Genomic DNA, 24,349 nt, shown 5'->3' with positions numbered 1-24,349 from the left:
GACCCTGGAGAGCGAGCAGCTGCCAGCCTGAGTAGACAATACCGTCCTTGGTGGAGCAGTGGTCTGATAGGGCAGCTTCGTATGGTCATGCTTAACCAAGGCTTACTCAGCACTAGCACTATGGATCCTGTCCCTCCGACAGCCCCTCCCTCCCAAACTGGCCCCCTCTGATGTGCCCATGGCCCGTCTTCAAAGCCAGATTGGAGATCGGTGCCCACAGACGGTGGATAACCTTTGGAAGTACCCGCCTGATGGCAATGGGGGTTTTATCGATTAGGCAAAGATTGAAACACGGGCCAATTCTTTCAAACTTGAAACGATGGCCAAAGTGTCCTCAGTCTTGCTGGCTTCCTCTGCAGATAGGCCAACTCAGCTCGTAACAGATTTCACATCCACACTCCGGAATAGAATACTGCCCTTTCTGGATGAATCAACTCGGATCTCGGCTACTTCTCTGATGTAAGAAATAGGCTTTTGCACTGTTCAATTTCGGGTCTGTACCGTAGGGGCTCAAGCACTGAATCTTCCAAAGGGGGAGAAAACAGAGACAGAGCAACGGAGGCGTAAAGGTAAGAAAGAGAAACTGCTTTGATCCCGCAGCATTCGCACTCGGCTTCACAAGGGAACTTACTTGGGTGTACAACACACCGTCTGCACCGCAACACAAGAACATGCCTCGGGAACAATGGCACACTGGCATTTGCCTCTTTGATCGGGCGTAACCCCAACCGGTCCCTGATGCCCTTCAAAGGATTAGATTTCAGGGTGAAAAGAGAGGACTTCCACATGGACCGGATTCCCACATCGCTTCTCCATTTTACTCTTTTGAACACTGATTGTTTACTGTAGCCCTCCTTCTGTAAGAGGCATCCCGGAACCCAGGAAAGGGGGGAAACCAAACACAGGAAACAAGGAGCAAAGGGATTTCATACGTAAAAACCAGAGGGGGTTCCAGCTACAGAGAGCAATCCACAAGCTTCTGATGCTACTTCGGTATTTGAGCTAAGCAGTCTCGGATTCGGCTGCTATTCGGGCTGGGCTGTGGATTGTAGCTCACTGCCTCAAACGGAAGGAGAGATAACATCGATATCGAAGGGAAAACCGGAACCTTCTTGCCAATAAGGAAATATAACTGCACACATACTCGCAAGGGAATTTTTTTTCTGGGGAAAGCCAAGCATCCGTTTTGCAGACGCCGGTGAAGACTGGCGTAAGGGGATTCGGGAGAGAGGGAGGGAAGCGGGCCGCCTTTTGGATCTGGAATGCTGTGCATCCACGCCGCCATTGTGCTTCCTGGCGGGAGCCTCGCGGGGTCTGCTTTTGGCGTCTGGCCGGCAGTCGGGGAAGCGCCGGCGGTGTTTCTTCTGGGCTCCTGCGCTCGCGGCTCCAGGCCGACCCCCATGACGTCTGTGGGGGGTTTTAATGGCACTTCCGGGGTGGGTGCTGAAGAAAGGACCGGGGGCGGGGCCTAAGGGGGAGGCGGGATTTGTGCCCCGAGGAGGTCATAGGCGAAGATGTTCCAGAAGATGGCGAAGACCAAAAAGGTGGCGTAGGAGAGGAGGACCACCCACCAGCTGCACTGGTCCTGCAGGTTCTCCTCGTAGCTGCGGAGGATGGTCAAGCCCATGCTGATGCCAACGATCGCCCCTGCCAGGTGGGCCATGAAGCTGGGCTGGGGGCCCGACGAGGGCAACGGTGGGGAGAAGCGCAGCCAGACAGCCCGACCCACCTCAGAACTCACTGCAAAGCGAGAGAGAAAGAGAGAAGATGGAGAACGATCCCTCCCATATTCCCCGTTCTGAAAAAAACAAACAAACCGAAACCGAAATTCCCGCATACTTACTACACACCAATGCCAAGACCATCCGGAGCAGTTTGTATGGGCACCGCATCCCCGCCCAGTTCTGCAGACAAAGAGAGAGGAGAGGAAGTGTTTGCCTGTCTCGAGGAAACCGCCCCACTGCTTACCAGCTACTCCCCCAATCAGAACCTCTCAACCTTTGGGGACCTCTCCAAATTAGAAATGGGAGCATTTCTTTCTCCAGGGCCTTTTTTGTAGCAGGAACTCCTTTGCATATTAGGCCACACCCCCTGATGTAGCCAGTTAGATGTGGTCTAATACGCAAAGGAGTTCCTGCTATAAAAAAGGCCCTGCCTTTCTCTCATTCAAAGCACCGAGCTTTGGCAAATGGATAAAATACAATTCTGCTCGAAACAGGCATAGTTTAGTGGTTAGGGTCAGACTAGAATCTGAGGGACTCAGGTGCGAAACCTTGTTCTGACACAAAAGACCACTTTTGTGGGTGACCTTGGGCCAGTCACACCCTCTCAGCCTAACCTACCTTGCAGGGTTGTGGAGAGGATAAAAACAGAGCAGAGGGTAATGAGGCAACCCGCTTTGGGTCTTCTTTGGGGAGAACAGCAGGGTGCAAATGAAATTAGCGAATAAATACGTGGTTTGGGGTCAGCAGGAATTTCTCTTCGGGACGTTCCAACGCAGAATGCGGCCCGTCCTGCTCTAGGTTCTTGGGGATTGTTTTTGAGGGTCTGTGGCTCAGCGGAAGAGCTTCTGCTTGGCACGCAGAAGGTCCCCGGTTCAATCCCCAGCAGCAGAGGATATGATTCACAATAATGGGTCTAAATTAAAGGCGGGAAGATACTGGCTGGATATTAGGAAACACATTTTTACAGGATGATGATGATGATGACATTGGATTTATATCCTGCCCTATAATCTGAATCTCCGAGTCTCAGGGTGGTCACAATCTCTACCTTCCTCCTGCACAACAGACACTCTGTGAGGTGGGTGGGGCTGAGAGAGCTCTAACAGAAGCTGCCCTTTCAAGGACAACTCCTGCGAGAGCTATGGCTGACCCAAGGCCATTCCAGCAGCTGCAAGTGGAGGAGCGGGGAATCAAACCCGGTTCTCCCAGATAAGAGTCCACCGCTCTTAACCACTACACCAAACTGGTTCTCTCAACCACGACACCAAATTGGCACCAAAAGGCAGCTTTGTGTGTATTCAGTATTTCCTTTTGGATTCCATCTTCTGCAACATGGGAATCTTACACTCTAGATGCCAGGATGTGTCTGCCTTTCGGACACTGGATCCACTGAGAAACGTACCCCACAGGGTGAAGGAGAGTGGAATTCAAATACCCACTCTCTTGTGAACCCCTTGGGTGACCAGCAGCCCCTCTCTCATAGTCTAGCCAGTCTTACAGGGGTGTTGTGCAGGTGAAGTCTGCCTGCCACTCGGAGCGACGTAGAGGAATGGAAACATGGGAGATGGTGCAAATAAGCCACCTACCCCGGCTAGGACCCAAACATTTCCACCCCACCGAGTTCCCCCGGGATCTCACCATGACAACGTTGGCCAGGTGGGCAGAGCACAGAGCATAGACGCCCCCCGAGCCTCCGACCAAAGGGGCTCGCATGTCCGTGATGGAGACCGTCAAGGAACCTGTAAATTGAGAAGGAGAGGAGATCAAAGCAGCGATCGCAAAGCCGGTCACTCCTTGCCGGAGCGTGCCCTTCAGTCGCTCTTCAGACACACGAGTGCTTTTTGGGAGCAGACTGCACCGGCAAGATCAGCATTTTAAAAATCTAAGCAGTGCAAAATATTACATCTCGGATGACAAATACGGCCAGTTGCGTAACAACATCCAGAGAGAAGCACAATTCAGTTGCTGTAGATTTTTCCGGGCTGTGTGGCTGTGGTCTTGGCATTGTGAGACTTGACGTTTCACCAGCAACTATGACTGGCAGCCTCAGAGGTACAACCCAGAAATAAGCATTATTACGTGCGTCGAGGTGTGCTGTCGGGACACATGTTTGACCTGCAACTCAACTCTGACAGCTGAGGGGAAATCCTGAACAGAGAGCTGAGGTCAAGAGGACGTATAAACCCCCTCTTCAGGCGAGCAAAGAAATGCACACTTCCCTCTTCTGGGCCCGTCTCCTCGTCCCCAGCAAAATTTGGCCCTTTCTTCACCTATACAAGCTCTTTCCTCAAAGTACTGAAGGAAAGCCCCCCCTAGAATGGCCTGTGAGGTCATATGGCCTCCTTTTTAATACTCGATAAACAGCCACAGTACTTACATGCTGAAACAGAAAGCGTGTTGTTAAAAAGTTGCTTTTTATTTGATGGATTTTTATAGTCCGTGAACTGCTTGGATTTATTTGGCCAACAGCCCGCCTAGGGATTTAACACGAGCTATGTGCACACACAAAAAAAATCTGGGTTGTTATCCCCGTGATATTTTACCCGCTGTCCTGCCTTGGGAAAAGAAACCGAAACAAGAGGAGGAAATTTTCCCAGGGCTTTTTTTGTAACAGGGAACTCCTTTGCATATTAGGCCACACACCCCTGATGTAGCCAATCCTCCTGGAGCTTACAATAGGCCCTGTACGAAGAGCCCTGTAAGCTCCAGGAGGATTGGCTACCTCAGGGGGTGTGGACTAATATGCAAAGGAGTCCCTGCTACAAAAAAAAAAAAAGCCCTGATTTTCCTGGCTGGTCTCTGCAACCAAGCCCATTTCTGAAAATTGTATTTTGTTTGGCGCGCACAAAGAGACTGCAGGAGAAAGCTGGCCACGGGGTGAAGGGATGCGGGGACCGGTGGAGCATGTGAATGGAAAAAAAACATTCTTCCACTTTCAGAAGGCGGCCGGTGGGTCTGACACAGAACGCTTAGAATTCGAATCTAGCAGTCCCTTCAAGGCCAACAAGAGTTCCAGAGTATAAGCTTCCTACACTCCACCTTGGGTCCCCGTAGGGGAGGTAGGTGAGGGATAAAGGAAGTAAAGAAATAGTAATCGAAAGGATGTCTACGCACATCTATTTAGTTGCTATCTACGTAGGGCTTCCACGGCTCCTGAACCTTTCTGATGGTCCCCCTTCTCCCTCCAATACCTTGTCCACGGAATAGTAGGTGCAGCTGCTAGCCATCAAGCGCTTTGCCACACACCCCTGCAGCCCTCATTAACCCCCGGAGAAGCCTCCGCCACCCTTTCTCCACTTCTTATGTGATTTTGGATGGCGGGTGGCTTGCTGGCCTTTTGACTGTGTTTGGGAGGGGGCAAGGAGAGCCCCAGGTGAGCGAGGCTTGCTTGGGCTGGCTGGATCTCTAGCCAGCCCAAGCAGGCCTCGCTCGCCCAGGGCTCTCCTTTCTTGCATCAGGTTGCTTTTGGCTGGGGGGGGGTGGTGGTGCGGCGTATGCTAATGAGTTATGCTAATGAGCTCCACCACCTATTTTTCTACAAAATGACCCCATGCAGTCTACCTTCTAAAGCAGCCGTTTTCTCCAGGAGAAGGAGAACAATGATTTGGATGGATGGATGGATGGATGGATGGATGGATGGATGGATGGATGGATGGATGGACGGACGGACAGCCAGATGTAGGGCGGAGTTCAACTGCAATTCCAGGAGATTCCCAGCCCCTCCCCAGCTGTTCAATAAACTTTTCTATTCAATTGAATAAACTTTATAAATCCTTTTAAAACAAACAACGGTCTGGCTCCTTGTGTACAGCCACCCCTGAGTTCCCACAGGGCGTTAGGCCTGAACCCCGTGACAGACACCAAGTTTGATTCTGTCCTAGAAATTCTTTGATTTCTGGGAGTTCTCCTCATTCCTGTTTTCTCAGCTAAAGCAACACTGAGGAAAAGTCCTCTGAGATCGTCTAAAAAGCCTAGAGGCCTGTCTTTTTTTTTTTTGTGGGAAAAGCCCAGTAGGAATTCATCTGCATATCAAGCCACACCCTCTGAGGTCACCACTGTTTCACACAGGACTCTTTTTTTGTAGAAAAAGCCCAACAGGAATTATTTGCATATTAGGCCACGCCCCCTGACACCAAGGCAGCTGGAGCTGCGTTCCTGGCTCAAAATAAGCCCTTACAGCAGATACTTCCACGCATCTTTTTTTCTGGGTCTTCTAAGGGCTACACTAGAAACGCATGAGCTGCCTGTTAGAGACACTGTGGAGCCACAATTGAGGGGGGACCTCGAATCCAAGACCTTCTCAGCCGCAATCATACCAAGAAGCTTGCTTCAAGCTCTGCTCCTTCGGCGTCCACCCCTGCCTGCTGTACGGAGCTAATCGCACCGGGCCCACCTTGCAGGGGTGGTGTGAAGACCCCAACAAAATGACCTCTGGAAGCAAAGTTCTCTCTTCAGTGGCTCAAGGCGGGTCACGGTCCAGCCGTTGCCTGCAGGTGCCGGCAGGCGGATCCAAGCCGTTTCTCTTCCCCGGCGAGCTCTGCTGAGCCAGCGACTCGGGAGAAAGGAGGAGGCGGCCGGCTGATGAGGGATTGTTCGCCCCACATCTCAAGACATCGATGGGTGAGTAATCCCAACAGCTGTTCTAATCGCCCGGGGGGCTCGGCAAAAAACACTGCGCCTCCACCACAATCCACGATCCGGCTCTGAAGCACCATAATTTAAAGGCCGTCGTGCCTGGGTCGGGCCCGCATGGGATGCTACAGCTGCGCTGGGCTTTGCAGCAGAGAGAACGAGCCCAGCGGGGCGGAGAAGGGACGAACAGAAACAGGAAGAATCTTCACAGGGGAGACGGCAAAAGCGGGGCGTTCAAAGCTCCGGGGAGAGCGCTTGCTGCAAGGTTTTTTCCAGACGGCAGGACTGCCGATTCGCCGGCTGTCAAAACCGAAGGGACCGAGATACCCAGTTTTATTTATTTTTTTAAAAAACCAAACCTTGGTGCCTCTTTTGCAAGTCACAACGGGCAGCAGAAGAAGGCCAGATTGACCTCCGCTAAAGGAGGAGGCGGCACAAGCTCGAAGCCTCCACCCGCGTAATCCATCTTCGGTTCCTTCACACAGGAAAAGCTCCCCGCAGACTGAAAGCTAGCAGCGAAGGGAATCGGATCTCGCACCTCCTCCCTTTCTTCCCTCGGCTGGTCTCCCATCTGCAGGGAGCTGCTCGTACAGAGGAGCGGGGGTGGAATTCTAGCAGGAGCTCCTTTGCCTATTAGGCCACGCCCCTCTGATGTAGCCAATCCTCCAAAAGCTTGCAAAAAAAAGAGCCTTGTCAGCTCTTGGAGGATTGGCTACATCAGGGGGGCGTGTCCTAATAGGCAAAAGAGCTCCTGTTAGAATTCTACCCCTACAGAGGAGCATTCCAAGAATCAAACCAAGGGTTGTCAGTTCTGACTGGGAAATTCCTGGGGGTCGGGGTGTGGGTGGGTGGGTGGGTTCGGGGGAGGAAAATATGATTCCAGTAGGAATACGGTTCCAGAGATTTCCCCTTCCCTTTGCTCCGTGGGAACTGATCTTTGTCAGCTGGGGAACAGTTGTAATTTTGGGAGATCTCTAGATCCCCTATGGGGTGTCTAAATGCCATGGAGTCCACTTTCCAAAGGAGCCCTTTTCTCCAGGGGAGTTGCTCTTTGGTGCCTGGAGAGCAGCTGCATTAGCAGGAGATCTCCAGGCCCCACCTGGAGGGTGGCAACCCTAGCCCTCCGCTGGTGGTCTGAAGCGGCACAGCCTCTATTCGGCCACCTCCTTCTGTTGCGCACAGGCTGTTCCCACAGGCCGCGCCAACCCATCCACACCTGGGAAGCGTGCTGATACTTCGCTCTCCGTCTTTCTCACACATGCCCGTGGGCCTCCGTGTTCATCCCTAGAAGCCGGCTACACAACGGCGCAACCTCCCACAGCCGGAGCCGGCCCTTGACTGTCTGGCATTCCCAGGCAAGGCAAACTTCTGGTGCTCTCCCTCCCCCCGCACCAAGACACATGGGGGGGGGCTCAATTTGGTGCCCCCAGAAGGTTGGCACCCTAGGTGATCACCTAGTTTGCCGAGCGCCTGAGCCAGCCCTTCCCACGGCCTTCCAGCAGCTGTGTTGAACAAGGGAAAGGAAACCGGAGGCCGGGCCACCCAGCACAGCTGGAAGGGGCCCCTGGTCCCACCCAAATTAGCCGCGCTCTGATCCGTTCCCACCCCGCTTCCAAACAACGCGTGGCCTATAATGGCCAACAGGGGTGGAATTCTAGCAGGAGCTCCTTTGCATATTAGGCCACGTCCCCTGAGGTAGCCAATCCTCCGAGAGCTTACGGAGCTCTTCGTACAGGGCCTACTGTAAGCTCTCGGAGGATTGGCTGCATCAGGGGGGGTGGCCTAAAACGCAAAGGAACTCCTGCGAGAATTCTGCCCCTGATGGCGAAGAACCCTGGGGCATCCCAAAGGGCTGACACTTCCCATCCCGAAGCGGCAAAAGCAGGAACGCCTCGGTAACACTCGCCTGCCAGGACTCCCGCCAGGTAGAGGAAGCTGATGCGAAGGATGCCGTGGACCATCTCCAGGGGGATCCCGATCATGAGCTGAAGGAGGGCGTTGAAGCCCAGCTGTTCCAACCTAGAAAAGGCAGAAGGAAAGGAGGCGATGTCACGTCCAGGAGTCCCGTGTAAGAACAGGCAAGGTGCAAAGGCCAAAGGCATCTTTATGACCAGGGCGTCGCCAAACTGTGGCTCAGGAGCCACATGTGGCTCTTTCACTGGAGAGCCAGTTTGGTGTAGTGGTTAAGTGTGCGGACTCTTATCTGGGAGAACTGGGTTTGGTTCCCCACTCCTCCATTTGCACCTGCTGAGATGGCCTTGGGTCAGCCATAGCTCTGGCAGAGGTTGTCCTTGAAAGGGCAGCTGCTGTGAGAGCCCTCTCCAGCCCCACCCACCTCACAGGGTGTCTGTTGTGGGGGAGGAAGGTAAAGGAGATTGTGAGCTGCTCTGAGACTCTTTGGAGTGGAGGGCGGGATATAAATCCAATATCTTCATCTTCTTCTTCAAGTCTCTACAGTCCAGTTGGCTGACTTGAAGAAGACATTTGTCTCTTCTTCAAGCCAAATCCGCCAGTGGCTTGGAGAAGACATTTAACATTGCTTTCTTCACCCTCCCCATCTATTTTCCTCCCTCCCTCCCTTCCTTGGGGCTTGTGCTACTTAATTTCAGCAGCAGAAGTAGTGGTAGTAGTCTATCAATGGCTCCTAGCTATGGTGACTGAGGGGAACCTCCACATTCAGAGGTACTAAGTCTCTGAATACCAGAGCGAGGAGGTGGACTCAGAGGAAAGCCTTGGCCGCTGTGTGAGACAGGATGCTGGACCAGATGGACCACTGGTCTGATCCAGCAGGGCTCTTCTGATGTTCTTATCAAGGGAAGGTCTTGGCCTCTCTGCCCTGTTGTTGTCCCTCCAGAGGAACTGGTTGGCCACTGTGTGTGACAGGATGCTGGACTAGATGGACCCTCACTGGTCCAATCCAGCAGGGCTCTTTTGATGTTCTTACGAAGGCCTCGGCCTCTCTGCCCTGTTGTTGTCCCTCCAGAGGAACTGGTTGGCCTCTGTATAAGACAAGATATTGGACTAGAAGATGGACCACTACTCTGATCCAACAGGACTCTTCTGGTGTTTTTATGAGCCTCCTCTCTTCCTCCTCCAAGCGTAGCTACTGGCGTAAACCTCCCGTCACCTCAACCTCCCTTCAGTTTTAAATTCCTGTATCTCAAACCGCAGCAGTATTTGCCAAAATGCAATTAGCCGCCTCCTAATCGCTCCAGGATCACCAAGAATTTCACTCCTGTGAATAATTTACGTCGCTCTGTTAGGATTCGCCGCTGCCTTATCAACATGCACACTGCAAAGACAAAGACGCTAATGGCGCCGAAAGGAGAAGCCTTTAAAAATTCCCAGGGTGTTGTTTAAATAACTAGTTCCTAGGCCTCATGGCTGCAAGAAAGATGTTCAAAAGCTGGGGGGGGGGGGGGGCAGAACGTTTTAACACGCCCCAAACAGGTAGCGGACCCCAAATCACACAAAGTGGTTCAAAGAATATTAAGTCTTAGAATCACAGAATCATAGAGTTGGAAGGTACCTCCAGGGTCATCTAGTTTGGAGAGCCAGTTTGGTGTAGTGGTTAAGTGTGCGGACTCTTATCTGGGAGAACCAGGTTTGATTCCCCACTCCTTCACTTGCACCTGCTGGAATGGCCTTGGGTCAGCCATAGCTCTGGCAGAGGTTGTCCTTGAAAGGGCAGCTGCTGTGAGAGCCCTCTCAGCCCCACCCACCTCACAGGGTGTTTATTGTGGGGGAGGAAGGGAAAGGAGATTGTGAGCCGCTCTGAGACTCTTCGGAGTGGAGGGCGGGATATAAATCCAATATCTTCTTCTTCTTCTTCATCTAGTCCAACCCCCTGCACAATGCAGGAAACTCGCAAACAGCTCCCCCTAAATTCACAGGACCTTCATTGCTGTCAGATGGGCATCTAGCCTCTGTTTAAAAACCTCCAAGGAAGGAGAGCCCACCACCTCCCAAGGAGGAAGCGTGTTCCACTGAGGAACCGCTCTAACGGTCTTTCAGGACTTATTTTTGCAGCGAGAATTCCTTTGCATATTAGGCCACACCCCCTGATGTAGCCAATCCTCCAAGAGCTTACGGGGCTCTTAGTACAGGGCCTACTGTAAGCTCCAGGAGGACTGGCTACGTCAAGGGTGTGTGGCCTAATATGCAAAGGCGTTCCTGCTACCAAAAAAATCCCCGTCTTCCTTAGTAACTGTTGTTTGGGAGAAAGAAATACGCCGGGGAAACAAACAGGAGGGGAGGAAACGAAGGAACTTTCCTCTAACTCAACATGATTGATTGATTTGAAATGGCATTCGCAGCCTACCCAGAGGGCCGCAGAGAGCTAGAAGGAGTAGCGGCAATCATCCAGTAAAGAAAATAAGACACATTCAAGTAAATCGTGGCTAAAAATCAGTTTTGCGAAAGCAGAATGAGGAGGATCCAGACGGGCTACCGCCGGTGACATCACAGAGGCGGTGGTGCGGGCCTGGCGGAGGAGAAGGGAGCTGGCACGAGAAGAGGATAGCTCGTCGTTGGTGACAACACAGATACTGCCCAATAGCACCCCCCTGTAATTCTCCAATAACCACATTCCACAGGCCTTGCGGTTCTTGCAGCTGACATGAGTGTAAGGGGCAGAGGTACACTTTTCACCCCGACACAAGGGCATTGCAAATCAAACTGTGGCATGAGCCAATAAAGCAATTATGCTGGAATAGAAGTAATGCCTTCTGAAATGGAACAAGCAAAGTAAGAAGTGCTTTTTTCCCTTTCTCACAATATAAGAATTCGAGGGCACTCAATGAAATTGCTGAGCAGTCAGGTTAGAAAAGATAAAAGGAAGTCCTTCACCCAAAGGGTGATTAGCACGTGGGATTCACTGCCACAGGAGGTGGTGGCGGCTACAAGCATAGACAGCTTCAAGAGGGGATTGGATAAGCATATGGAGTAGAGGTCCATCAGTGGCTATTAGCCACAGCGTATTGTTGGAACTCTCTGTCGGGGCAGTGAAGCTCTGCATTCTTGTGCTTGGGGAGGGCAACAGTGGGAGGGCTTTTAGTGTCCTGGCTGATGGACCTCCTGATGGAACCTGGGTTTTTTGGCCACTGTGTGACACAGAGTATTGGACTGGATGGGCCATTGGCCTGATCCAACATGGCTTCTCTTATGTTCTTATGTGACACAGAGTATTGGACTGGATGGGCCACTGGCCTGATCCAACATGGCTTCTCTTATGTGACACAGAGTGTTGGACTGGATGGGCCGCTGGCCTGATCCAACATGGCTTCTCTTATGTTCTTATGTGACACAGAGTATTGGACTGGATGGGCCATTGGCCTGATCCAACATGGCTTCTCTTATGTTCTTATGTGACACAGAGTATTGGACTGGATGGGCCACTGGCCTGATCCAACATGGCTTCTCTTATGTTCTTATGTGACACAGAGTATTGGACTGGATGGGCCATTGGCCTGATCCAACATGGCTTCTCTTATGTTCTTATGTGACACAGAGTATTGGACTGGATGGGCCATTGGCCTGATCCAACATGGCTTCTCTTATGTTCTTATGTGACACAGAGTATTGGACTGGATGGGCCATTGGCCTGATCCAACATGGCTTCTCTTATGTTCTTATGTGACACAGAGTGTTGGACTGGATGGGCCATTGGCCTGATCCAACATGGCTTCTCTTATGTTCTTATGTGACACGGAGTGTTGGACTGGATGGGCCATTGGCCTGATCCAACATGGCTTCTCTTATGTTCTTATGTGACACGGAGTGTTGGACTGGATGGGCCACTGGCCTGATCCAACATGGCTTCTCTTATGTTCTTAAGACTGCAAGGTCTCTGAGAACACAACAGTCCTAGCTTCGCCACACACGAAACTTCCCATCAGAGAGAATAAAGGTTAAGTCCAGTTAAAGCCAGTTGAAGATTTTGTCTAAGAATCACAGTCGGCTGGCGGAAAACGGCAGCTACGTTCCTCTCCCGATGGTGAGGAAAAGAAAAGGGCTAGGCTTCCCTGTTCAATGTTCCTGCAATCTTTGAAATTATCATCTGTCCTCTCTGCTTTTAATGTATATTTCTCAACTCGTTTCACCGCTACTAAAAACCAATATGAATACCAGTCACAAGGCTCCTTTGCAGATTGGGAAGGAAAGACCTTACACAGCCACGGAAATGTCGATCGCCACTTTGGGGTCAGGAAGTAATGTTCTCCAGGCCAGTTTGGCCAGGGATCCTGGAGAGTTCTTGCCATCTTCTGGGCATGGGGCAGGGGTAACTGGGGGTGGGGGGGAGGTATTAGTGAGTTTCCTGCGTTGTGCAAGGGGTTGGGCTAGATGACCCTGGAGGTCCCTTCCGATCGACGTTACAGGTGCTAGCCAATCGGCATCGTCCGCGAGCAGCTTTTCACAGCAGACTTGCAGAACCGTTTCATCCTCCCTCCCCACATCTAGAGCCTGGCAACTGATAACTGCACTGCCTGCACGAATCAAGTCATGAACAACGTTTGCTACCCCCCTTGTTTGTCTGTTTTCCCGTCTGCCCTCCCGTTCCTCTCCTATAGGGGAGGGGGGAACCCAGAGCAAGCACTTACCCCACGTGCATGAACATGTAGGTGAGAAACCGCCAGGCACGGGCTCGGTGTCCTGGGTGATACACCAAGGGGCTCTTCATGTACTCCGGGTGGTAAGTCTGCAGCACCCATTTGTTCAGGCGAGCCCCATAGCAGAGGAAAACGATGATCTAATGCAAAGAGAACAGGGGAAGGGAAAAGTGACTGAAGAGAATCCAAAGGATTTGAATGGCATCAAGGGAAAGCCTTGGACACTGTGTGAGACAGGATGCTGGGCTAAATGGACCCTCCCTGGTCTGACCCAGCAGGGCTCTTCTGATGTTCTTACCGAAGGGAAGGCCTCGGTCTCTCTGCCCTGTTGTTGGCCCTCCAGAGGAACTGGTTGGCCCCTGTGTGAGGCAGGAGGCTGAACTAGATGGACCTTTACTGGTCTGATCCAATAGGGCTCTTCTGATGTTCTTCCCAGGGAAAGGCCTCAGCCTCTCTGCCCTGTTGTCGGCCCTCCAGAGGAACTGGCTGGCCACTGTGTGAGACAGGAGGCTGGACTAGATGGACCCTCCCTGGTTTGACCCAGCAGGACTCTTCTGATGTTCTTCTCAGGGGAAGGCCTAAGCCTCTCTGCCCTGTTGTTGGCCCTCCAGAAGAACTGGTTGGCCCCTATGTGAGACTGGAGGCTGGACTCAATGGACCCTCATTGGTCTGATCCAGCAGGGCTCCTCCGATGTTCTTATGAAGGGAAGGCCTCGGTCTCTCTGCCCTGTTGTTGGCTCTCCAGAGGCCCCTGTGTGAGACTTGCAGAACTGTTTTGCCTCCCCACCCCCCTCCCCACATCTAGAGCCTGACAACCGATGGTTTGGTTGTCTTAAGGCTGAGATTCCACAGTAGACCCCAAAAGCTGGAAAACAGTGTATTGACCCTGAAAATCAGCTTCTTAAGAACGGAGTCCATTTTAAAAAAAAAAGTTTTCTACTTCTCAAACTTGCAAAGTGGCAGAAAGTGCAAGTCATAGCTGACTTATGGGTTTTCAAGGCAAGATATGGTTTCATTTGTTTGCCATTGCCTGCCTCTGCGTCCCAGCCCTGGTATTCCTTGGAGATCATCCTTCCAGATACTAGCCAAGGCCGACCCTGCTTACCTTCTGATGAGATCAGGCTAGCCTGGGCTACCCAGTTTGTGCACACAAAGGCAACACCTGCAGGTATGTGAAATGCCTAAAGAACTACTGACTATGACCATTTTCGCACACAGCTTACCACGGGGTCACGTTCCTGTTCTCTCCACAGCATCCGTCGGATTTCCCATTATCTGTGCCGAAGTTACAGGAAGTGCCGTGGCTTTTGCGTAGCGAACGTAAACGGCTAAAACCCAGTTTACGTTTGCTACGTAAAAGCCGTGGCACTTCCTGTAACTCCGGTGCAGATAATGGGAAATCCGAGAGACGCTGCGGAGAGAACAGGAACGTGACCGCGTGGTAAGGTGTGTGTGAAAACGGTCTCAGTTTTCCCAGACTGGAAAGCACTGAACCCCTGACTCCCTCTCCATGAACAGCAAAAACGGATCAATGCGGCGGGACTAACACAGCTGACTGGGACAAATTCAGGTTACAGAAGCCAGACACTGCGGATACTTGGTTGCCGGATTCTGATTTACGATATGCAGCTCCTTAAAAAGTACACATGCAGGTCCCCAGAGTTGCCAAAGCCAGGCCAAACTTTCTCATGCTTCTAAACCTCTTGAAGATCAAGGGAGGGCAGAAAACACTTTGCAGCCTAGAGGTCCTGGGCCCCCTGCAGCGAGGATGAAATGTACAGCTTGTTGGAAGTGAAGGACTTTGCACTGTCTCTTAGCCTCAGACTTCAGAGGGGGACTGTAAGAGTCAGAGAAACAGAAAGGCAAGACGCTGATCGTTCTTCCCTTTCACTTCTCTCTGATGCTGTCCCTTTGATGGGTAGATTGCTGCTCTTCGGGAAATATCCTTCCTTCTCATCTTGACGCCTTCTCCCCATGCTACACTAGCCTCCTCCGTCTTGGCACCATGAGAGCCGGACACGTCTCCTGTGTCTCCATCCATCCTAGCTAGATTAGAAACCTATCTCTATCCCAGGGGGTGGCCAAACTGCGGCTCGGGAGCCACATGTGGCTTTTTCACACTTGCTGTGAGGCTCTCAAAGCCCCCACCACACCGTTGGCTGGCTTAGAAAAGGCATTTCTCTCTTTAAATCACTTCTCCAAGCCAAGCCAACCAGTGGCTTGAAGAATGAATTTAAAGTTAAAGCTGCTTTATTTCCACCTCTCCTTCCCCCTTCCATTTTCCTTTCTCCCTCCCTTCCTCCTCTCCTTGAGAGCCAGTTTGGTGTAGTGGTTAAGTGTACAGACTCTTATCTGGGAGAACCGGGTTTGATTCCCCACTCCTTCACTTGCACTTGCTAGCATGGCCTTGGGTCAGCCATAGCTCTGGCAGAGGTTGTCCTTGAAAGGGCAGCTGCTGTGAGAACTCTCTCCAGCCCCACCCACCTAACAGGGTGTCTGTTGTGGGGGGGAGGAAGGTAAAGGAGATTGTGAGCCGCTCTGAGACTCTTCAGAGTGGAGGGCGGGATATGTAAATCTAATATCTTCATCTACCTCACAGGGTGTCTGTTGTGGTGGGGAGGAAGGTAAAGGAGATTGTGAGCTGCTCTGAGACTCTTCGGAGTGGAGGGCGGGATATAAATCCAATATCTTCTTCTCCTTCCTCCCTCTCCTTCCTTCCTTCCTCCCTCTCCTTCCTTCCTTCCTTCCTCCCTCTCCTTCCTTCCTTCCTTCCTTCCTTCCTTCCTTCCTGTCTTGCAGCTCTCAAACTTCTGACATTTATTCTACGCGGCCCTTACGTTAAGCAAGTTTGGCCACCTCTGCTCTATCCTGTCTAGAACGGCGTTCCTAGCAATAAAGGTATTAGTTTTGCAAAGAGAAAGAAGCTCCGTGTGTAACTTCCTTTCTGCTCAGCGCACACAAACCCAAGAGGCTGGATTTAGGCTAATTCTCCGCCACGCCGAGTGCAGTACGCCCCCCAGTGGTGCTTTGGGGGACCACGGGAGGATTCCCCACCTACCTGGGTCAGGGTGACGACGGCCATGAAGACAGGTGGAGGGCAGGTGCGGTGCTGGTAGAAGTACCACCGCCGGTCCATCTCGCAGGGCAGGATCTCGTAGGCCACGTAGCGCACGAAGCGCTTGTAGAAGCCCAGGCCGGTCTCGTCCAGGAGACCATCGCGGGGCAGTGCCCTCTGCCCGTTGGCTATAGCCCGCTTGAAGCTGCTCGACCTCTTGCTGCTGATCTGAAAAGAGAGACTGTGATGCGCAATGGTGGCCAAACAACCGCTGCAAAACACCACCCCCTAGAGCAGGGGTGTCGGACTCATTTGCTATGAGGGCCGGATCTGACATAAATGAGAGCTTGCTGAGCTGGGCCATGTTGGGCCGGGCCGCGTGTGTTCCTATTTAAGATCAGGTAGCAGAGATATAAACTTTATCAAGGGCACAGACGAACACAATTAAATATTTTCTTTTAACAAACAACAACCCTAAAACATGCTTAAAACATTAGCGCTTGTTGGCCTTAAAGATGCTTTCTTTGTATTCCTCCCATGGGATCCAGGGAACCGGGCAAAGGAAGCTCTGGCTCTTTCCTTCCTTCCCCAGGAGAGGGAGGAGCCTCAGCCAATAGAAGGAAGAGAACCTTGGCTCAGTAGCTCTGCTGTGTGATTGAGAGAGCCTGGCAAATCAACCTCGGGCTGGCTCCAGCCCTTGCAGCAGCCATTTTGGGGCTGCATCCACCGAGCTGTGTCAGAATTTCTAAGATGCCCACAGGTTTAAAAAGGCTGGGATACTCCTGGTGGACTCCAACAAGGTCACAGGTCAGGTTGCCAGGTCCATGATGGAAAACAGCTGGAGACCTTGGGGGTGGAGCCAGGAGAGGGTGTGGTTTAGGGAGGGGAGGGGCCTCAGCATGGTCCAAGGCCCTATAGCCCACCCTTCGAAGCAGCCATTTTCTCCAGGAGAGCTGATGTCTGTCAGCTGGAGATCGGTTGTAAAAGCAGGAGATCTCCAGGCCTCGCCTGGAAGCTGGCAACCCTACCAGAGTGAGGCCTTCCCCAAATCCCGCCTCTTGTGATTTTTTTTTTCTCCTGCAGATGGCAAGGATTGAACCTGGGGCCTTTGACAATCAAAGAGATGCTCTACCCCTGAGCAGTCTGGCAAGATCACAGGCAGAAAGTTCCTCCGACCATGATTAGGGGAGGTTAGCTTAACTGGCGAGGGCAGGATTTGAACCCGAGCCCTTTCGCCCCAGCATAAAAACACCGGCCAAAGGTCTGACTCGGTATAAAGCAGTTCCCATCTAGCTCAGCCGCTCAAGGATAGAGATTCAGCAATTATTATTATCGTTCAGCTCACAAGAGCCGGCAAAGGACAATTAGGAACCTGACTCCGGAGTCGTGATCTATAACTGAAGCGGGTTGGCCGGGTCGCAATTGGCCGGGCCTGACCGGCTTGGAACTCTTCAGGAGAACTCTAGAGCTATTAAAGAAAATAAATGAATGCGCAAGTCCCCTGATCTCTGCAGAGTCATCGAGGTATATAAGGAGACGGCGAAGGAAGACCACGAAGGCTTCAACAGCACAATGGAAAGCGTTTATGTAACCGAGCCGGGCCACTGGTCCATCGAACTTGGTATTGCCTGCTCTGATTGGCAGCAAAGAAAGGCCTTTTCCGACGCCTCCCACCTGAGTTGGGATAACTGAAGGCGCTGGGGATTTGAACCAGCGACTTTCTGCATGCAGTGAGGTAAAAATGAAGATCATCCCCTGCACAAACACCAGCAGTTTCCGACTCTTGGGGTGATGTCGCATCGTGATGTTTTCACGGCACAATTTTTACGAGGTGGTTTGCCATTGCCTTCCCCAATCATCTACACTCTCCCCCCAGCAAGCTGGGTACTCATTTGACTGACCTCGGAAGGATGGAAGGCTGAGTCAACCTTGAGCCAGCTACCTGAACCCAGCTTCCGCCGGGATCGAACTCAGGTTGTGAGCAGAGAGTTTGGACTGCAGCTTTACCAAGGGGCTCTTATGCATGCAGTGAGAGTACACAGTATATAGAAACACACAATGAGGCTTTCTGAAGACAGACCATTGGTCCATCTAGATCAGGGGTGGCCAAACTGTGGCTCAGGAGACACATATGGCTCTTTCACACACATTGTGTGGCTCTCAGAGCCCCACCACCCCGTCAGCCAGCTTGAAGAAGGGATTTGTCTCTCGCTTCTCCAAGCCAAGCCAGCCGGTGACTTGAAAAATGCATTTAAAATTAAAGTTGCTTTCTTTCTACCTCCCCCTCCCTCTTCTCATCTATTTTCCTTCCTTCCTTCCTTCCTTCCTTCCTTCCTTCCTTCCTTCCTTCCTTCCTTCCTTCCTTCCTTCCTTCCTTCCTTCCTTCCCTCCCTCCCTCCCTCCGTCCGTCTCCTTCCCTCCAACATCTGATGTTTATTCCATGTGGCTCTTACATTAAGCAACTCTGGCCACCCCGATCTAGATCAATGTTGTCAGCTCTGACCGGCAGCGGCTTTCTGGGGTCTCAGGCTGAGGTCTTTCACATCTCCTCCTGCCAGATCCTTTTCACTGGAGATGCCACGGTTCGAACCTGGAACCTTCCACCTGCCATACCATGCAACTACAATCTCTTCTAAGATATAGATTTAACCAAGCAGCTGTACACAGTGCTACCAAGGTCCAGCCAGGGAGATAATGGCACCGCTACTAGTATAAAACCCACTGAATGTTTAAAATAAGCAAGACAATATAACCATCAACTGCTGGCAAAGTTCTTATATCCCTTGCGTTAGGCAGAAGTGGAGGGGAGATTATGGACACACCACCCATTCTGTGCTAGGCGGATGTACCGCAAAGCCACCAAAATGCAGATTTTGGCTCCTCGAGAATCATAATAAAAGATTATAAAATATGCAAGGTGGAGAGAGTGGACAAAGAGAACATTATCTCCCTCTCCCAAAAGACTAGAATTCGAGGACATCCAACGAAGCTAATGGGGGGCAGAATTCAGGACAGACAAAAGGAAGTGTCTCTTTACACAGAGGGTGATTAAAATGTGGGATTCGCTGCCACAGGATGTAGCGATGGGCACAGCCACAAGCAGCTTTTATTAGATAAGAGTTGTGGAGGGGAAGTCTATCAGCAGCTACTGGCCATGGGGGCTGAGGGGAACTACATTCAGAGGCACTAAACCTCTGGCTCTCACATCTGGGAGGGAACCTCAGGGGAAGGCCTCGGCCTCTATTCACCGTTGTCGGCCCTCCGAAGAACTTGGTTGGCCACTGCGTGGATGCTGGTCTAGATGGCCCACGGGGTTGATCCAGCAGGGTTCTTCTGATGTTCTTATGGGCATGAAGAAATGCTTGAAACCAAAGAGGAACCAGCAGCCGAAGTCCCAGAACTCAGATGGGTCGCCAGAAAAGGTTTCCCAGTGACTGGAGACAACCCTGGGCTGCTACACTTACGCTCCTCACAGGGAGTGCATTAAGCAAAAGACGACACATTACGCACACTAGCTTTGACTGTGTGCATTTATACAGGTTGCAGAATTCAGACTGCCCAGTTGCAGAATTTGGAGCAGAGGTCCATCAGTGGCTATAAGGATATTGACGGAACTCTCTGTCTGGGGCAAGTGATGCTCTGTATTCTTGGTGCTTGGGAGGGGCAACAGTGAGAGGGCTTCTAGTGTCCCGGCCCCACTGATGGACCTCCTGATGGCACCTGTTTTTTTGGCCACTGTGTGACACAGAGTGTCGGACTGGATAGGCCATTGGCCTGATCCACCGCAGCCAATTAGGGGAGGGACGGTGGCTCAGTGGTAGAGCATCTGCTTGGGAAGCAGAAGGTCCCAGGTTCAATCCCTGGCATCTCCAAAAAAGGGTCCAGGCAAATAGGTGTGAAAAACCTCAGCTTGAGACCCTGGAGAGCCGCTGCCAGTCTGAGAAGACAATACTGACTTTGATGGACCAAGGGTCTGGTTCAGTATAAGGCAGCTTCATATGTTCATATGTTCAACCATTAAACTTTAACGCAACGGTGGCTTGATGTGACTTCTGAAGGCAGCCAACGCATGATTTGGGAGAGACTGCCACAGAGAATGGCACCCTGGCCAAATCTCTCATTGCACTTCTTCACCGCACAGGCTTCTGGGAGAAAAGAATCTCCCATTTCAGTCATGTGGCAATGTCTGGCGGAGAGCCACCACGACGCTGGACAGCTCCTCTTCCGCCTCAAGGGCAAGCTCTCTCGGCCCTTGGCAGAGAGGGACAGGGAGGGTTCCACAAGGGCAGTGAAAGCTCCGCTCAGAGAAACAGGGCTCCGTTTGGGAATCTGATTGCAGAGCAGACAGGGCCGGGTCTGCTCATGTTTCACTGCTGCGCTGAGCCCATTAGAGATAAATTATTGAGGATTAAGCATTCAGTGATGCGCTTTTCCAAGGCCCTCGAGTTTAAAAGCCCAACGACGTCCCCTCAGCCAGGTTCTCTTCCTCTGAGTCTGGCTCAGGGGTCCTCAACGCCGTGCCCACCAACTGTTTTTTAGAAAGTGGGTGGGGCTTTTTCTGATTGGCGGTGCAGATTTTCAAAAAATGTTGCTTTGGTAGCAGCTGCCACCGCAGCACAAGGATCTTCACTGTGTGACGGAAGGGAAGCCACAGCGGCCATTTTGTGGCTGGCTCCGCCTCGCGTGGTGGCCATTTTGGGGCAGCCCACCACACTGTGTCAGAATTTCAAAGATACCCCCAGGCTCAGAAAGGTAGGGGATTTCTGGTCTGAACCATCCAAAAAATGGGTCAGGGTTCCCTTCCGTTGGAAGCGAAGGGGGTCTGCCTCAGACACCTCAAAGGTACTGCACAGCTCTCCACAGGGCAAGGATTATATTTATTTATTTATTTTAAACATTACCTGCCTGCCTTCCTCTCAGAATACAAGGTACTTTACGATCATAGATAATAGGATAAAAATGCATTAAAGACACAGACCAAAAAGTTTTAAATCACAACTTAGGACTGCTTTAATCAAACACAGCCCTAAACAAAACCGTCTTCAACTGCCTCCTAAAGATTGAAAGTGGGGGGCCAGATGCACCTCCCTGGGAAGGCTGTTCCAGAATCCTGGGGCTGCCACCAAAAAGGCCCCGTCTTCTGTGCTCACCAAACGAGCTTCTTTGATTGGTGGGACAGCCCGGATGACCCCTCTCCGTGACCCTAGTTCCTGGGCAGGAACTTATGGAAGACGATAGTCCTTCCGATAACCCAGTCCCAAGCCATGCAGGGTTTTAAAGGTCAAAACCAACGCTGCAGAATGAGGTTATTGATTTTATCTTGCCTTCACTCCAAGGAGTTCAGGCAGCGTAGGGTTAATTCTAAGAGGTGTCACAAACATTGGAGGGGGGGACTCTGAAAATGCGATTTAATTGGAAGGCACCCAAATTAATAAATAGGGGGCCACAATATTTTTTTTCCGGGGGAGTTCAAAACTGTTAGGGAGGGAGAGGAAAGATTTCCTTCTATTGTACAAATGGCTTCTGATCTCCCTCCTCCACACACACACACACACACAGGAGCTGGATTTCAGAGAGACCACCAGAATGCAAAGGAAAAGGAGAGGCATGCAGGTTCCATTACACAAAGCTGGCTCATGCAATTTCCTGCAAACCCTACATGATTTTTTATTGCTCTTAATTGAATTAAACAGGGCCATCGCTCACAAAACAGAATCAAACATACTGCGGAGTTTATTAATTTCAAATTTATTCGCTCAATTCAGGGGCGGGAAGGGGTATCACACATAACAGTGACCAGACCGACAGAGTCCGACCATTGGTTTGCTGCTGTTCTAACCACTGTACAACACTGCCTGTCCGGGGGATCTCTTTCATCAGAAGACCATGTACCCACACACCGCTTGGTCACATTTCTCACAATGTATTTGAGAAGCAGCGGTGGCCAATCTTTCCAAGAAGAGTTTTGCAAGCCGAGACCTCACCCCGCCAGCAGAAATAGAGCTCTTCAGGCCCTAGCCTGCAGTCTGCTACGATATCAGTGCACCATATCCTTTCGATAGATCTTTTCGTTAATCCCCTTTTAAAGCCATCTAAAACGGAGGCCGTCCCCTCATTTCATGCCGGTCCACAGATTCCATAAAAGAATAAGTCAAGACAGACTTCATCTCGGATCTACTGCCCGTAAGATCCACTGAGCAACCCCCAAAGATTCCTAGTAAGACTGGCAAAAGTCCTAATTTCTCCAAGTCGCACATGGTTTTAATGTGACCTCCTTCTTTAGAAAAAGAACAGTAGACAAAAAAGCCCCGGACCACAGGGAATGAAGGTATGCTGACTTCTAGATTTTGTACACGGAGAAATATTCAGGACGGCTCTTTGTGACGAATGCCCTGAAAAAGCTCTTTCTTCTTGTTGTTAACCAGGATACGTCCTCCACTCACAGGACTTCACATGATTTGCAACAACTACCCAGAACTACAAAGATGCAAACACAGCCACTGCTGTTGCTGGACCCAAACAGCTTGATCTTCCAAAACAGGAATAAAAAACAGATTGCGTCTGTGTAACCATGGAATCTGGGTTTTCTCTCTTTTTAAACACTCCCCCTTTCCCTTTCCTGCACATTGGCTACTGAAATTTGGTATAAGAGGGCTTGACCCTGATGGTTCCTTCCTTCCTTCCCTCCTTTTCTTTCCTTTCCTTTCCCTTCCTTCCTTCTTCCTTCCTATCTTCCCGCCTTTCCTTTCCCTTCCGTCCTTCCCTCCTTTCCCTCCCTCCCTCCCTTCCTTCCTCCCCTTCCTTCCCTTCCCTTCCCTTTCCTCCTTCCTTCCTTCCTTCCTTCCTTCCTTCCTTCCTTCCTTCCTTCCTTCCTTCCTTCCTTCCCTCCTTTCCTTTCCCTTCCTTCCCTCCTTTCCTTTCCCTTCCCTTCCCTCCTTTCCCTTCCTCCTTTCCCTTCCTTCCTTCCCTTTCCTCCCTCCTTCCTTTCCCTTCCTTCCCTCCCTCCTTCCTTCCTTCCCGCCTTCCTTCCAACATGTTGCTACTGTAGCACACAGTCATTTTAAGAAATTAACAGAATGGCACAAAGCAGGAGGAGGAGGAAAACTCTGGAACAGATTCGTGCCGTTTTCCTAGAACGTGCCAGAATGTTAGAAGCTCGCTTTGCTTTGCCTGGTAATTCCCTTTTTTTAAAAAAAAAAAAAAAATCAAATTGACCACCCACGGCGGTCTGCTCACTTTGTCGGTGCAAATCAACACGCCAATGTTTGCAAACCCCGTTCTCCTGCTGCTCTCCATCTCTTAACAGAGGTTTACAAACTGGGTCTCGAACCCGTGTTACGGAAACGAATCACGATTTAGCACCCGCCCACGGTTCGTGCCAAAACCACACTTCACACTGAAGCCCAGCAAAGCTAACAGCCGGCGTGGTGTGGTGGTTAGGTGGTTAGAGTGTCAGGCTAGGAACTGGGAGATCCAGGTTCGAATCCCCGCTCTGACACAGAAGCCTGGTGAGTGAGCTTGGGTCAGTCACCCGCTCTGTGCCTCGCCTACCCCACACGGTTGTTGTGAGAAGGAGAGAATGCTGTGAGCAGGGCCTTTTTTTGGTATCAGGAACTCCTTTGCATATTAGGCCATGCCCCACTGATTGAGCCAATCATCCCACCCAAATGCAAACCAGGGCTTCAAAGACCTGATGAGATTGGGCTAGGGCAGGGATGGGGAACCTTTTTTTCTGCCAAGGGCCATTTGGATATTTATAACATCATTCGTGGGCCATACAAAATTGCCAACTTAAAAAACACTGCTCCGCTGAGGGAGAATGATTCTGGTCGGCAAAATCAATGCAAATAATTGTTTTTCTATTTGAAGTCACGTGGGGAGAGCCTAATTCAGCACGCACACACATGCCGCCTTAGGCAAATGCCTAGATCCAGGCATATTAGTCCACATCTCCTAATATTAGCATATTAGGCCACACCATCTGGGAAAACCACGTGCAAACTGAACTGGTGGTAGCTGGCTCCCACCCACACCCACCCCTGCCAGCCCTCCCTCCCTCCCTTCAGACCTTTAAAGGCACCCACATATCCCAGCAGCAGTCCTTCACAATGTCCACGAAAGGGGGTGGGCTTGGCCTAGCAAGCCCCGAGGGCCAGACCAAGTGATCTCGAGGGCCATGAATGGCCCACGGGCCTGACGTTCCCCACCCCTGGGCTAAGTGAAGGCAAGAGCCAAGCAGAGGTGGTTGGCCGTTGCCTGCCTCTGCACAGCAACCGTGGACTTCCTTGGTGGTCTCCCATCCAAGTATTAACCAAAGCTGACCCTGCTTA

At 51.3% G+C, this 24,349-nt stretch overlaps 1 protein-coding gene across 1 annotated transcript in view; it reads right to left on the bottom strand.

The window, feature by feature from the left end:
- Positions 1–1,025: 1,025 nt before the first annotated feature.
- The window catches only part of RHBDL1 (rhomboid like 1), a 34,259-nt gene continuing 10,935 nt past the window's right edge, over positions 1,026–24,349 (bottom strand). Inside the window, exons 3-8 of the mRNA XM_060260616.1 lie at positions 16,023–16,247; positions 12,956–13,104; positions 8,263–8,375; positions 3,363–3,463; positions 1,844–1,904; positions 1,026–1,740 (exon numbers count right to left, since the gene is read on the bottom strand). Of these exons, the coding sequence (XP_060116599.1) occupies positions 1,469–1,740; positions 1,844–1,904; positions 3,363–3,463; positions 8,263–8,375; positions 12,956–13,104; positions 16,023–16,247 (921 nt within the window). The 3' untranslated portion in view covers positions 1,026–1,468. The remainder of the gene's footprint in view (positions 1,741–1,843; positions 1,905–3,362; positions 3,464–8,262; positions 8,376–12,955; positions 13,105–16,022; positions 16,248–24,349) is intronic.

This window comes from Heteronotia binoei, chromosome 20 (genome assembly GCF_032191835.1).
Source record: "Heteronotia binoei isolate CCM8104 ecotype False Entrance Well chromosome 20, APGP_CSIRO_Hbin_v1, whole genome shotgun sequence".
Classification (NCBI taxonomy): domain Eukaryota; kingdom Metazoa; phylum Chordata; class Lepidosauria; order Squamata; family Gekkonidae; genus Heteronotia; species Heteronotia binoei.
Note: the sequence above shows the minus strand (reverse complement) of the source record. Positions and strands in the feature narration are given on the sequence as shown.